Source organism: Chinchilla lanigera, unplaced genomic scaffold, assembly GCF_000276665.1.
Source record: "Chinchilla lanigera isolate Chin_1 unplaced genomic scaffold, ChiLan1.0 scaffold00044, whole genome shotgun sequence".
Taxonomy (NCBI): Eukaryota; Metazoa; Chordata; class Mammalia; order Rodentia; family Chinchillidae; genus Chinchilla; species Chinchilla lanigera.
In genome coordinates this window covers 11,410,660-11,425,420 of record NW_004955445.1, presented here as the reverse complement: position 1 = coordinate 11,425,420, position 14,761 = coordinate 11,410,660, and the positions used below count along the sequence as shown (strand labels likewise).

The window sequence follows — 14,761 nt, the reverse complement described above, 5'->3', positions numbered from 1 at the left end:
AAAAAAAAAAAAAAAAAAAAAGAATCTTAAGGCCGACTTTGAACTCAGGATGTAGCCCAGGCTGGCCTCAAATTTACTGGGATCCTCCTGCCTCAGCCTCCTGCGTACCGGCATTATAGGTGTGCACCACCATTCCTGGCTTCACTAAAATTACTAAAATGTTTCTGGGGACATTTTTGGCTGCAATTAGCTGAAACCTGACTCAAAATGGCTTATGAGTTGCTAGTAGTGAGAAGCCCGGAGGTGGCCCTCCAAGGTGACTGTTCCACTGTCCGATGCTACTTGCAGTTTCCTACTGCGCCATCCTCAAGTCTCAGCTTGCCCTCAGAATGGCACAGATGCCATGACACAAATGTAGACGTCACATCCAGAAGAAAAAGCCCTCCTTGGTCTCCGGCAGATGTCCCTTCAGTCTTCTTTGTCCAGATTTGGGCCAGTATTCTAATGAGATTATCATAATTGGCTTAGATTAGTCCTGAAGCACGTAGCTATGTGGGGGAGGAATGGCAAACTGAGTAAAAGTGGTTCTTTGTTAGGAAAAAACACAGGGACACAAGGATATTGGGTGGGCAACCAGCAGTTCCGTCATAGCCCCTTTGTGTGAGTGTGTGTTTTCAGTACTGGGGATGAAACCTGGGGTCTCATATATGTTAGGCAAGTGCTGCCCCACTGAGCTACACCTACCCTCTGTCATAGCCTTTTCCTTTTTGGGGAGGAGAATATCGGGAATCAAACTCAGGACCTTGCACTTGCCAGGCAGGCGCTTGTGCCGCTGAGCTATATCCCCAGCCCCTGTCATAGCCTTTTAACTGAATTCACTTTAAGTAGTACTGATCATTCTTCAGTTAGGTACCAAGTACCTAATTACTGAGGTTTCCCTCAGTGTAAAAGGAGAATTGGTTCCAGGACCCCCTGGAATACCAAAATCCCCAGATGCCCAAGTCTAAATCATGTCTAGATTCCTTACAATACCTAATACAACATAAACTGCTGTTATCTTGTATTGCTTAGGAATAAGATAGGTTTGTGTATGTTCAATGCAAACACAACTTTTTCCAGTATTTGGAGTTCATGCTTTGTTAAATCTGAGGATGTGGCCGGATGTAGTGGCACATACCTGTAATCCCAGCACTCGAGAGGCTGAGGCAGGAGGATCCTTGTGAGTTCGAGACCAGCCTGCACTACAGCGTGAGCTCAAGGCCAACCTCAACTGCATACCAAGACCCTGTCTCAGAAGACCAAAAAAAAAACAAACAAACAAACAAACAAACAAACTGAAGATGTAGAACCCAGGGATATGGAACCCAGGGAAATGGAGGGCTAATTGTATCATAGATTAGTACTCTATTATTATTATTCCCATATTTATAAATAAATTGAAAGTGACTTGTCCAAGGACACATAACTGACCAGTGGAATTTATTTTTATTTATTTTTGGTACAGGAAGTTGAACTCAGGACCTTGCCAGGCAGACGCTGTGCCACTGAGCTATATCCCCAGCCCTAACCAGTGGAATTTAAATTTACATTTTTTGTTTGTTTTTTTTTTTAAACAAGGTCTCACTATTAGTTCAGGCTGGCCTTGAACTCACAGCAATCCTTCTGCCTCACCCTCCCGAGTGCTGGGATTACAGATGTGCATCACTATGCCCGGCCTCTTTAAACTTCTTAACCTGACTGTGGTGATGTAGGTTGATAGTCCCAGCTACTTGGAAGGCTGAGGCAGGAGGATTGCTTGAGCCCAGAAATTTGAGGCCAACCTGTACAACACAGTGAGACCTGTCTCAAAAAAAAAGTGGGGGGCTAGGGATATGGCTCAGTATTCCACTGAATACTTGCTGAGCATGGGTAAGGCCTGTGTCCAATCCCCAGCCCTTCAAAATAAAGAAACAAAGCTGGGGGTGGTGGTACACGCCTGTAATCCCAGCACTTGGAGGCTGAGGCAGGAGGATGCTTGTGAGTTCAAGGTCAGCCTGAACTGCATAGCGAGACCCTGTCTCAAAAAGTAAAAAAAAAATAAATAAAGAAGTAAACAAAACGCACACACCAAAACCCTCATGTCTTCTGATTCCCAGAGTCTTACTCGATTGTTTTGTTTTGTTTTTGTTTTTGTTGTTTTGAGACAGTGTCTCACTATGTAACCCAGGCTGTGCTTGAATTCACCATGTAGCCCAGGCTGGCCTCAAACTCATGGTGATCCTTCTGCCTCAGCCTTCCTTCCGAGTGTTGGGATTACAGGCCTGTGCTACCACACACAGCTCTCCATTGTTTTATTTTTAACTCAAATTACTTTGTCTAAAATAACTTTACTAGGTGGTGTACACCTTTAATCCCAGCACTCAGGAAGGCTGAGTCAGGAGGCTTGTAAGTTCCACGTCTGCCTAAGCAACTTAGTGGAACCTGTCTCAAAATAAAAAATGGCTGGGGATGTGGCTCAGTGCAAAGGCCCTGGGTTCAATCCTCTGTACCAAAAATAAATAAAACAGGGGCTGGGGATTTAGCTCAGTGGCACAGCGCCTGCCCGGCAAGCGCAAGATCGTGAGTTCGATCCCCGGTACCGGAAAAATACCAAAAACCAAAAAAAAGAAAAACATAAATAAAATAGGCATGGTAGCACACACTTGTAATGCCAGCACGCTACAAGGCTGAGACAGAAAGAACACAAGTTGGAGCCTAGTATGGGCAATTTAGTGACTTAGCAAGACCCCACCTCAAACTTTAAAAAATGGGAAAAAAAGAACAAAAAGGACTGGGCTGAAACTCAGTGTGAGAGCCCTGTGTTCAGTCCCTTCTACCATTAATTAATTAAAAGTAACTTTATCTGATTATTAAAATCCTATTCATTCGCAAGGTACAATTCATATAGAGTCACAGATCTTATCTGTACCAATTTCCATAGCAGAGTGAATCACTCTATTCAGCTGTCCTATATTGCTTGTGTGTCTATTTAATCATTCACTTTTTTTTTCCAGTGCTGGGAAATCAAACAGAGGCCTGTACCTGCTACGCAAGTGCTCTACAACTGCACTAATCCCCAGCCTTAATCATTCATTTGTTTTTTTACTTTACTGGCCACTTGTGTAATAATTCTCCCCTTACTATACTCTGAGAGTAATCTAAACTCAGGGCCTTCACACTGACTACATCCCCAGCCCTCCACGTCCTTTTTTTTTTTTTTTTTAATTGTACTGGGTGTTAAACCCAGAGCTTTTACACTGAGCTACATCCCACCCCTTTTTATTTTGAGACAGGGCCTCGCTAAATTGCCCAGGCTGGGCTGGACCTTGTGATCCTCCTGCCTTACCCTCCCACAGTACTGGGAATACAGATGTGTGCTACCATGTCGGGCTTGCAAGTTATAGCTTAACAAAAAAGGTTAAAGAAAGTACAAAAAATTAACCCAGCACTCATTAAGTTGGAAATTCATGATGTGACAAAGCAAAATGTTTAGAGATCTTTTAAGTTACTCGCTGTAACCCATGTGAGGGTCGAGAAGAGGAAGGTTAAAAACAAAAAAAGGAATTAAGAGAAAGGAAGTTTTTGTTTTTGAGATAATGTCTCACTCTAGTCCAGACCAGCCCTGAACTCACTGTGTGGCTCAAGCTGCCCTCATACCCATAATCCTCCGGCATTAGCCTCCCAAGTGCTGGGAATATGGGTGTGTGCCAACACACCAGCATAGGGAGAAACGTGTTTGAAGGAAAACAGCCAGAATCATGGTTAACTAGTCACACTGAAGACAAGCAAACTTAGTTCCAAGCCCAGATGGTGAGGTCTTAGCTGGAGTATTAAATCCTAGATTCTCATCCTTGAGAACCACTTTAAGCCTACTTTCCTTACTATAAAATGTAATTATAATAGAATCCTAAAAAAAAAAAAAAATAGAATCCTTTTCCTAGTATAAAACAATGTATACTAGGGACTTAAAATAGCCTGGCATATAATAAATCCTCAGTACATACAGCAGTGGTAGAGAAGAATTTAAGACTTGTTAACAAGCCAGGTGTGGTGGCGCACACCTGTAATCCCAGCACTCGGGAGGCTGAGGGAAGAGGATGCTTGCGAGTTCGAGTTTGAGGCCAGCCTGGGCTACAAAGTGAGCTCAAGGCCAGCCTGAACGGCATAGTGAGACCCTGTCTCAAACAGATAAAAAAGAAAAGACTTGTTAACATATTGGCTGTAGGGCTGAGGGCATAGCTAGTAGTAGTGCTTGCCTAGGATACCCAAGGCCCTGGATTTGATCCCCAGCACTGGAAAAAATGATAATGATGATGACAGAGAAAACATACTGAATATAAGCAAGGAGGAGGAATTAAAGCAAATGCCCAGAGAAGTATAAACACTAATGGAGCCAGGAATAGTGGAAAGAGCTTTGTGGTTGGCAGTCACTGGTGTCTTTCCTGGGAGTAGCTCTGCAAATACTCCTAAATGTCCAATATGATTTGATGAGCTAGAGTCAGGCTAAGATGCTGAACGAGTGGAAGGGTAGGGCCCAACGTCAGTGCTTGATGAAGCACTTAGAGAGGATGAGGTGCGTGTAGTCCTGAGGGATGAGTAAGCAGTGAGGTGACGATGAGAAGGTCATGAAGTGTATAAACACAAGCAAAGGCCTGCAATTAAGACAGCTCAGCGTGAACACTGGGTTACCGGCAGGTTGTCTAAGACATAGGAAACTAGATGGAGAAATAGAGGCCACACAGTGGTCACCCGCACTGGCCTTGCCGTGTACTGGACTGCGCCAGCCCTTTCTGCCTCAGAGCTGGAGGTGGCGCTGTCTTTGCACTGTCCACACAACAGGTGCAGACATTCTCAGCCCCGCGGCGCTCCACCCTGTGTCATACGACTGACATATCCTGTTTCCCTCAACTTGCCCCACAGGGTGTGCCAGCAGGATCAGCTGGATTAGAGTGTGGGTGGGGCTCCCAGGCTATGCCGTGTGAAGCCAGGGGCTGCATTTTTGTCCCCTCCCCTGTATTTGGGCTGGGCCACCAGTGCCCTGAGGAGGCAGGGGTATGAGCCATCCCACCCACTGGTGGTCCATGATTCATTCATCCAGGACACCACTGATAAACGTCTGCTAAAGGAGTAGCGTTGTGGTAGGTGCTTGGAATACACTGAGGAATAACTAAAGACACCCAGCCAACTGGAAAGCCAGCATGTAAGCATCCAACAAAATGTAACCGGGCACAGGACCCACAAAAGGAACAGCAGCTAGCTTTTATGTAGCATAAATAAAAGGCTAAAGCAGGCTCTGGGCTATTTTGCCTGTGGCTCATTTAATTTTTATGATAGCCCAAATGAGCTCATCTCATTTTACAATGAGCAAATTGCACGAGAGAGGTAAAGTGAGTTGCTCAAGGTTAAACAGCTTCTGAGTGGCAGAGTGGGCATTCATATCCAGGGAGCCACAGGTGTCCTTCTTCCACATGGTGGGTGCATTGGCACCCAGAGAATGTTGGCCTTTCGATAAATGCTAAGATTCAGAAACAGGAGTACTTACTGTGACCTGGGAGCAGCCACAAAGGCTTTACAGAAGTGGGACATGGTGGGCCTCGAAGCCTGAGTTATTTAGTGCAATTACCCCTTTCCTTTGAATCAGCATTTCCAGCCTGAATGCCAAAGCTAGAAAGGATCCTAAAAATCAGCTAGTCCTGTGGCTATCAGACTTTCTTAGAGGGTGTAGTTCAGTGGTAGACTTCATACTTCACGTGTGTGAGGGCTTGGGTTCGGTCACCATCACCAAAAAAAACAGAGAAACCTAGGCTGTGATCATTTTTCTTTTAAGGAGAGATGAGCAGAGTTCTTCCCTGTTTGAGAGAAAGCCCAGACATACCAAGCCCCAGAGGACCCTAAGGAGCTAAGGTGGTTGCTAAGGTGATTGCTAAGGTGATTGCTACGGTCTAGTCCAGTATCCTCAGAATCTCACTTTTAACCATGCTGTCCGGAGGAAGAGAGAGCATTAGCTCCCAAGGTAGAAGTGAAGGGGACATTTTTGTTTGTTTTGTTTTGGTTTGTTTTGAAGACAGGATCTCGATATGTAGTTCAGGCTGGTCTTGAATTCACTATGTAGCCCATGCTGGTGTCGAGCTTGTGGCCGTCCTCCTGCCTCAGCCTCTCTAGTACTGGGTCACAGGTATGCAACACCACACCTGGCTGAAGGGGATATTTTATTTTTATTTGTTTATTTATTTATTTTGGTCTTTTTGAGACAAGGTCTCGCTATGCAGTTCAGGCTGGCCTTGAGCTCACTTTGTAGCCCAGGCTGGCCTCGAACTCACAACAGTCCTCCTGCCTCAGCCTCTTGAGTGCTGGGATTACATGCGTGCACCACCACACCTGGCTGAAGGGGACATTTTAAACAGGGAGAAACTACCTTGGCAGTCAGGGGCTGCTACTTGTCTGTTTTCCCTCTCATCCTGCCTCAAATTGAACTGTTGACAGCCACAGATAGCAAAAGAAAATTAAAGGCGTTGGGGTTTAGAACTGCTGTGAAGACTGAGGGGAGTTACAGTGGGAGAGAGTCTTGAAGAAATGGCTGAGTCCTTTGGGGCGGAGAGTTCATGTAAATCTTCCTTACGTTCTGTACTCTGTTACGGTCGGCCAGTATGAATCCCTGTCAGGCCTTATATCTTATAAGAGAGAGGCGGGTGGCCAGCACCTTTCTCACTGTCACCTCTGCCTTCCCTAGATATGTGCAGGTGAAATTTGTCTGTATTCGGACCCAGTCACACAGGAAGAGAACACGAGAGGCGGACACGTGCCCAGCATACTTGCTTCTGCGATACAATGAGAGACTAGATAGACTATTTATCAGTGAACTGAACACCCAGCATGTCCATGTTGATTCCAAAACTGCTGGTCCTGGAGGAGACACCACTGGCAAATCTCAAAAGACAATGTGCCTGCAGCAGCTCCAGCTTGTGCAGCCCACAGTCAAGAAAGACCCTGACGTAGCTGAGAAGTCCCCAGTAGAACCGTCGTTTTGCCTAGATAAGGTACAGGCGCCCTCAAAGCCAGAGCAGGAAAGCATCACTCCTTCTGACCTGGCCCAAATAGCAAAAGTGATGAAGAACTTTCTTAAAGTAGATGAGGGTTCCATGGCCTCCTTCAGTGTGGGCACCAACCAAGACTTGGACCGGCTCAGCTTCCAGAGCAGCAAGATGAGTGACCTATTCATCCGCTTCCCAGAGAACCTCTTACTGCACCGGGTAGAGAACAGCCAGGGTCATATCCTCTATGCTTTCTTGGTGGAGAACAAGGAACGAGAGGGTCGAGTGGTCCACTTCTCTGTGCTCAAGGCCGAGACGGCCAGCTCTGTGGCCAAGATGCTGAGCATCTTCACAGAGTTCAACTCTGATTGGCCCAAGGTCAAGGTGGTCTTCGTGGACCCTTCATTCCCTCACCGGGCCATCTTGCAGGAGATCTTCCCCTCTGCCCGGATCCTCCTCTCCATCTACCACACAACCCGGCTCTTGGAGAAGAAGTTGCTTCGCAGTTCAGCAAATCCATCCTTTAAAAGGCTCATGAAGGAAGCCCTGCGGGAAGCTGTGTTTGTCACTTCTGATGCCAGCCTAAAAAATCTCTGTCAGATGTCCCAAACCCTCCTCGATGAGGATCTCTTCGGGTTCCTACAGGACCACTGGTTCTCCTGTGAATTACTGTGGTACATGCATGTGAGGAAGGGCCTGCATGCGTGTAACACCTACATGGACAGCCTAGACATTGTCACCAGCAAAGTGTCGAGCCTTTTCCGGGAGCAGCAGTCCCTGGTGGACTGCATCCTCCGTTTTGTGGATTACATAGACTTCTTCAATACCAAAGCCTTGAAGAACTTGCCCACAGCTCCTCCCAAATTAAAGAGAACCCGGACTCCAAGCATGCCACCAAAGGCCAAGAAACCTTTTGGAGTTTGTAAAGGGATCCTCACCAGGACACCACTGGAACAAACAAAGCCGGATTCACAGCAAGTTCAGTTGCAGCAGCAGCCCTCCCAAGGTGGCATGCTCGACAGCTTGCACCAAAGTGGCTCCGAACTGGCCTACAAGCTGTGCCACAACGAATGGGAGGTGGTGCAGAATTCCACCCACCTAATAGAGATGGCTGGCTCCTCAGTGGACGTTCAGCTGCTAGAGGACTCTCACCAGGTTAGCAAAGATGGCTGCAGCTGCAGCTGTTCCTTTCAGCAGTGGTACCACCTGCCCTGCCGGCACATTTTGGCCCTTCTGCACAATAGCCAGCAGCCAGTAGATGAAGCTATGGTGTGCCGCAGGTGGCAAAAGAAGTACCAGCACCTCCTTGGGCCTAATGGAGAACTTCGGGACCATGGTATGATCCTAAACACAGACCAGCCTGAAAATCAGGGTCGGAATGACATGATTCAGGACCTAAGCAGGGAGCTAGCAAACCTGCTAATGCAGACGGAGGGGTCAGAGCTGGAGGAGCGCTATTCCACCCTGCGTAAGATTGTGGACATCTGGGCTGATCCCTGCCAGTCAGCTGAGTCCAGCCAGCAGCCGGGAGACTTCAGGGATGTGGGTTGCCTCCCTTTCCTCTGGGGAAAACAAGAGGAAGAGGAGGAACTCCCTCCCGCTGAAGCCACGACACATGATTAAAACACTTGCCCTGGCACATTGGACCACAAACCCCTGCTGGAAGTCTGAGAGTTCACTGTGGGCGAGTCATGGTAGGGGTCGGTATTTTAACCAGTATGTTCCTAGATAGGGCTAGGGGGATTGTTAAAATAGGAGAGGGACCTCGCTGGATGATGGTCCTTTGATAGCCCCATTTCAGCCCTACCTTTGGCATTCCATAGGCACCTCATTCATTGTTCAAAGCCAAAGCTATCTCCATGTTGAAAGGTCATCCCTCTTTCTCCTCTGACCACTGAGATCAGATCTTAGTCTCCCTGCAGAGATGGACCTGTGCCCCAGGATAGGCTGAGACAAAAAGGAACTGTTTTCAGGGATAAAGGAAAGGAGGGTGATCCTTGATTGTTGCTGCTCTTTATGAAGAATCTGTCATTTGTATCTATTTTTATTCATATTAAATAAAGTTTTTAAAAAAATATGAAGTCAAGCAAGGGGAATGTGTTCTACTTGATCAAGGAAGGAAGAATTACATAGTAGGACTGCGGGGTTCATTGTCTTTACTGTCAGGAAGTGGGTGGATTTATATTCTTTTGAGACAGGGTCTCCAAGTGTTGTCCAGTCTGTCTTGGAACTTGTGATCCTCCTGCCTCACCCTCCTGGGTAGCTGGGATTACAGGCATGTGCCATGGTGTCTGGCTTGGGTTTATTTGTATTGCTGGCAGGTGCTCAACCATTGAGCTACATCCCCAGCCCTTATATGAATTTATTAACTTTAGAGCTAGGCATGGTGTCACATGCCTGTAACCCCAGCACTTGGGAGGCAGGAGCAAGAGGATCTCTGCAAGTTTGAGGCCAACCTGAACTGCATAGTGAAACCTTGTCTCAAATAGACAGAAAGAATGAATTTGTTAACTTTAAAAGAAATTGAGCTGGGCATGGTATTACATGCCTGTAATCCCAGTAATTGGGAGGCTGAGGCAGGAGAATCGTCGCAAATTGGTCTACACTTAGCTACAGGAGTTGTAGGCCAGCTTGAACGACATAGTGAGAACTACAACTGAACTACAAATGGGGTTGTGGAGCCAAGTAGAACCTAATCCCTCAGCTCAGAAAGTTAGCAGTTCACCATTTATATTGTCCTCTTCCTACCAGCCAAGCCTTCAGCGTTGATTTTGGGTTGCTTTATGCTCTAGTAATAAGAGTCCACATAGACTAGAAGAGACCTGAATTCTAGATTTGACTGCCAGAAATTTCTGGGGGACTCTGGGCAAGTCCCTAAGCTCTTTGACCCCGATTTCCTCATCTGTAAAAATGAGCGTGCTGGTCTGTTCTAATCCCCAATTTTCCCTCTAGATCTATATAAAGTTTTCATTGCAATAATAAACACCAACACTTGGTGTTGCTAGTTGGTCATCTTAATTGTGTAAGGCCTGGTAACCACCAGCTTTCTTCAGGGGAACCGAGGACGAAAATGGCAACTATTTGACTCCTGCACGAATTCACCGAGACATTAAGTCACAGCACCACTCTGGACCTGTTTTGTAAATTCTGGAGGGAGCTGGGCTGGACACTTTCAAGGTTCTGCTCTCGCTCGCTCTTCAGCTCTGAATTCCCTCAGCCTCAGGGTTGGGTTCCTGATCTCTGAGAGGAAGAAACGGAGGCCTGGGCCTCAGTTTCCCCACAAGGTAAAGTACGTGGTACATTTGGGACTCTTTCTCGATCCCTGGACTGCAGTTTGACATCACCACCACACCATCCCAAAAAATTGTTCAGTAAAACACTGCTATTTATTTCATTTTCACTTCCGGCCTTTGTGGGAACTTTTATAGCAACACGTTGCCCTTCCAGTCCTGTAGGCTGAAGGAAGGCTCCAGAATTGCAGTCACAGCGTTCAGGTGCGAGGGACCTCCCTCCGGCTTTTCATTGGTTACCGCCAGCCGTGCCCCTGGTAACCCTGGTAACAGTACCCACCCTCGCATTGCCGAGCTGGGATTGGTCCGTGGCTCCAAAAAAAAATCCGAAAACGAACTCCTCAGACCATTGGCTTGAGTCGCTGCAACTTGGCGCCGTGGTTGGTCAGTTTACAGGTCAGTCAGTCGGAGGCAGGGTCAAATAGAAATGGCGACGGAGCCAGGGTGTGGGTGAGTGGTTCTTCCGGAGCTGAAGGCGGTTGGGAAGCTCCTGCTCCCCGCTGTCAGACGTTACACAGCTCTGACAGAGTGGGAGGTTAACTGCTCTGACTCCGCCGGACTACAAACGCGAACGTAACATTCCCATCTTTCCCCGGGTTAAAGGTGAGGGGTCAAAGGCCGATTTCCCTTGCTTCTTGGCTTTTGGACCCAGTGGGAAGCCCTTAGGATCTCGAGCCGAAGACTTGGCTCTCGGCTACTAATAGAGTAATAGTGGGCAGATTCCTTAACGTCTTTAAACCTCAGTTTTTCATCTGTAAAATGTGGACAGTACCCCATCTGGGGGCCAGGTGGAAACATTTCAGTAGAGCATTTCAGCTAGCGGGGGCATATACACAGGTAGAGGCAGCGCACATTTCTCAGCCTCATTTTATGGTGGAAGGGATTGAGGTTCCGAGAGGGTCACTGACTTCCCCAGCATCCTGCAGCAAGTTTGCAGTAACTACAATTTTTAGTACAGTTGTGCTGTTTTGTTGTGTTTGCTTGCTTGCTTTTATATACCAGCACGAAAGGAAAGAATGGAAGCCAAGAAGTAATTTGCAAACATAAAGGCCATACAGATATTTAGAATGCTATTTTAAAAGGGAAAAGAGGGTAGGGATTTAGCTCAGCGGCACAGCGCTAGCTGGCAAGCACAAGGTCGTGAGTTTGATTCCCGGTACCGGAAAAAAAAAAACAAAAAAAGGGGTGGGGGGATGCGCAGCTCTGACCTTCACGTCTATTTATTTATTGAGACAAGGTCTTGTTACGTAGTTCAGGCTGGCCTTGAAGTCATTATGTAGCTCAGGTCCGACTCGAGACAATTCTGCCTCAGTCTGCAGAGTGCTGAGATTACGGGTGTGTACCACCACACCCATAATTTTAGGGGTGGGAGTACTGGGGATTGAACCCAGGGCCTTTGCACTAAGCTACGTCTCAGCCCAGCTGCTTTTCTTATTTTTCGTTTTGAGACAGGATCTCACTAAGTTGCTAAATTGCCCAGGCCGGACTCAAACTTTTGATCTCCCTCCCTCAGTCTCCCAGAGTACTGAGATTTACAGGTGTGCATCACCTCACCCAGGTCCACAGCAGTCCTCCTGCCTCAGCCTCCCGAGTGCTGGGATTACAGGTGTGTGCCATCACACTCAGCCCTGAGAGACCTTTCTTGACTACCTTAATTAAAGTAGCCTTCCCCACTCACTGTCTGACTTGTTGCTGAGGTTTATGAGTTTTGTAACCCCCATTATCTGATATATCCTTGCCTATTTGTTACAGCAGAACAGTGGTGACACATACTAAGTGTTCAGCAAATATGTCTAGATGAAAAATTGAAGAACCAAGTCCCTACTACCTCCTTAAACCTTTGTTCTTCCCCATAGGTGCGTCTTTGAAACAAGATCTAGAAGCCATGGCCCAGCCTCTACCCTTGACTTCCGTGGAACTTGGGAGGCTCAAAGCCTAGACAACAGTCCTGCAGAGAAAGTATTTTGACCTGGGCATTTAGATAGTTCCTGTCTCCCCCATGGCCCTAGCAATGCTGAATGGGCATCTGCTTAAAGACTCAAGTCTACCTGTGCTGCTGCACCAGGTTAGCAAGACTCCCCAACTAGAAACTTTCAACTACCAGAACTGCGTTATGCAAGATCTGTTTGCCCATTTCCCTGAGATCTTATTTATGCACCGCACCTATAACCCAAGGGGCAAAGTGTTATATACCTTCCTGGTAGATGGACCTCGAGTACAGCTAGAGGGTCCTCTTGCCCGGGCAGTCTATTTTGCCATTCCTGCCAAAGAAGATGCTGAAGGCCTCGCCCAGATGTTCCAGGTGTTTAAGAAGTTTAACCCAGCATGGGAAAGAGTCTGTACCATCCTGGTGGATCCCCACTTCCTCCCACTGCCCACTGTAGCCATGGAGTTCCCCACAGCTGAAGTCCTGCTCTCAGCCTTCCACGTCTGTAAATTCCTGCAGGGTAAGTTATATCAGCTGTCCCTTGAACGACCCGTGGAAAGGGTGCTTTTGACCTCCTTACAGAGCACCATGTGCTCAGCTACAGCAGGCAACCTGAGGAAGTTTTTCACACTCCTGAGCAGCTGCATCCCCCCAGCCCAACTGTCCGAGCTCCACTCGCACTGGCTGCTCAATGACCGCATCTGGCTGGCCCACCGCTGGCGAAGCCGAGGTGAGAGCAGCCGCTACTTCCAGAGCCTCGAAGTTACCACCCGAATTCTCAGTCAGTTTTTTGGCACCAACCCATCTGAGAAACAAGGCGTGGCCTCCCTCTTCCGATACATGCAGCAGAACCCTGGAGACAAGGAAACCTTCAACCCGGGGCTGAATCCCCAGAACAATCACACCGCCTCAGATGCCAGCCCTGAAACCCCCAAAGTAGAACAGTTGGTAGAAGCTGGCATCCAGAATTCCCTCAATGCCATCTGCACGGGGCCAGCAGCCCAGCTCTGCCTGGGTGAGCTTGCTGTGGTGCAGAAATCCATGCACCTCATTGGCTCTGGCTCAGAAAAGATAAACATCCAGATCCTGGAGGACACCCATAAGGTGCAGCCCCAGCCTCCTACCAGCTGCAGCTGCTACTTTCACCAGGCCTTCCGTCTGCCCTGCCGCCACATCCTTGCCATGCTTAGTGCACGCCGCCAGGTGCTCCAGCTGGACATGCTGCCAGCGCAGTGGACAGGAGGCTGCGCCACTAGTCTGGACGGCATCCTGGGCAGCAAGTGGAATGAGACTCTTGATAAGTACCTGGCAGTGACTCTCCTCACCGAGGAGGTGGCTCGGCTCTTACAGCACTGCAGCAAAGAGGAGTTTGAGCATCGGTACAGCACCCTGCGGGAGTTAGCTGACAGCTGGATCGGCCCTTACGAGCAAGTGCAGCTCTGATTCCTCTTCATGTTCAGAGATGCTAACAGACGTATGCCTCATGTCCTTCCCTGCACATGTGCATGCACACACAGTTGTGTTTTCCTGGCACTTCCATACCAAAGAAGGACAGGGGACTTCTACTCTACCATAGGCTGCTACCTAGCATATGTCTAGCTCTGTAAGATTGGAGTCTGCAAATGTTTTCTGTAAAGGGCCTAATAGTAAACATTTTAGATTTGATCATCACATACATCTCTCGTATATTCTTGGTTTGGTTTTGACAACTTATTCATAAGGTAAAAATGATTGTTAACTCAAACATGTTATACAGGGAACCCCTGGTCTAAAATAAGAGATAAAGCCAGGTATCGTGGTGCACGCCTGTAATCCCAGCACTCGGGAGGCTGACATAGGAAGACTGCTGCAAGTTTGAGGCCAGCCTAGGCTACAAAGTGAGTTCAAGGCCAGGCTGAACTGCATAGTAAAACCCTGTCTTAAAAAGACCAAAAATAAAGATACCAGGTGGTGAGGTTAGGGCTAGGGGTCGGTACCAGCTGCCCCAGTCACAAGAAAACTCACCTGACCCGTATCCCATGAGTGAGCTGGCCTGGGAGCCCTCCTACAGACCAAGAGGCTGCTCACCAGCTTGGTGGTTTTTCTCCTTCATTGTGTGATCAATAAAGTTGAATGTTGCATATTTTAACCCTTGTCTAGTTTTTTGTTTTGTAGTTCAGCTATATTGGAGAAGGAATAGATTTATTAGAGTTCTTTTCCTGCTTTGTCATGGACTGGTTCTACCTTCATTAGCAATGGGACTCTGGGCAAGCCAATTTTCTAAGCCTTCATTTGGTTCTCTTCATAAATGGGTATAATCCCAGCACTCGGGAAGAACAGCATCCTCATAGAGTTGATCAGATTAGAGTGGTCTTACTTGTCTGAATTCCTAGTGGGTAATTTTCCTTCCTTGCTGATGGTCCCATCACCTGCCTTCAACAGGCTGAGAAATTTAAGGCAGTAAGAAAGTTCACATTGCCTGTGACTTTTTTTCTTGGTACTGGGGCTGGAGATTGACCTAAGGGGTACTCTGTCGCTGGGCTTCATCCCTACCCATTTTATTTTTTTATTTTTTT

General features: G+C 47.5%; 2 protein-coding genes across 4 annotated transcripts in view; both read left to right on the top strand.

Annotated features, from left to right (window-relative positions):
• Positions 1–9,075, top strand: part of Zswim3 (zinc finger, SWIM-type containing 3) — a 17,953-nt gene extending 8,878 nt beyond the window's left edge. The window contains exon 2 of the mRNA XM_005392406.2: positions 6,689–9,075. Coding sequence (XP_005392463.1) covers positions 6,689–8,612 — 1,924 coding nt within the window. The 3' untranslated portion in view covers positions 8,613–9,075. The remainder of the gene's footprint in view (positions 1–6,688) is intronic.
• Positions 9,076–10,346: 1,271 nt separating this feature from the next.
• Zswim1 (zinc finger, SWIM-type containing 1) lies at positions 10,347–13,881 on the top strand. Of its 3 annotated transcripts, none has more exons than XM_005392405.2 (2): positions 10,347–10,675; positions 12,136–13,881. In XM_005392405.2, exon 2 carries the CDS (start codon positions 12,279–12,281, stop codon positions 13,647–13,649), a length of 1,371 nt encoding a protein of 456 aa, XP_005392462.1. In that variant the 5' UTR covers positions 10,347–10,675; positions 12,136–12,278; the 3' UTR covers positions 13,650–13,881. The 3 variants fall into 3 exon arrangements, with proteins under 3 accessions (XP_005392462.1, XP_013373713.1, XP_005392461.1); XM_013518259.1 differs by lacking the exon at positions 10,347–10,675 and adding an exon at positions 10,682–10,882; XM_005392404.2 differs by lacking the exon at positions 10,347–10,675 and adding an exon at positions 10,686–10,729.
• The last annotated feature ends 880 nt before the right edge of the window (positions 13,882–14,761 follow it).